The sequence below is a fragment of the Nanorana parkeri genome, unplaced genomic scaffold, assembly GCF_000935625.1.
Source record: "Nanorana parkeri isolate BGI_ZX_2015 unplaced genomic scaffold, ASM93562v1 scaffold3297, whole genome shotgun sequence".
Lineage (NCBI taxonomy): Eukaryota > Metazoa > Chordata > Amphibia > Anura > Dicroglossidae > Nanorana > Nanorana parkeri.
The window spans coordinates 20,367-20,577 of record NW_017309565.1 but is presented as its reverse complement, the minus strand read 5'-3'; the positions used below and the strand labels follow the sequence as shown (position 1 = coordinate 20,577).

At 54.5% G+C, this 211-nt stretch overlaps 1 protein-coding gene across 1 annotated transcript in view; it reads right to left on the bottom strand.

Moving 5' to 3' along the window:
- LOC108803012 (mediator of RNA polymerase II transcription subunit 12-like) overlaps nt 1-211 on the bottom strand; it is a gene marked incomplete at its 3' end in the record, with an annotated part of 40,036 nt that overhangs the window by 38,556 nt on the left and 1,269 nt on the right. Inside the window, exon 3 of the mRNA XM_018574864.1 lies at nt 2-191. Coding sequence (XP_018430366.1) covers nt 2-191 — 190 coding nt within the window. The remainder of the gene's footprint in view (nt 1; nt 192-211) is intronic.

Genomic DNA, 211 nt, shown 5'->3' with positions numbered 1-211 from the left:
TTCTTAGCCAGGTGTGTGAGCGGTTTGGTCCCGGCGAGATCGGTGAACCAGTTGTGGATGGAGTTCTGGGAACGAGGCGTGACCAGCCAGAAGTTGTCTTTCTGGTTGACCTGAGGTTTCCTGCGGCCCGTGTCCGGGAGAGTGTTGCAGCGTAACTTCTCCGCCATGATGTTACTGAAGTTGGAGCTGATCTACAAAACACAGCAACACG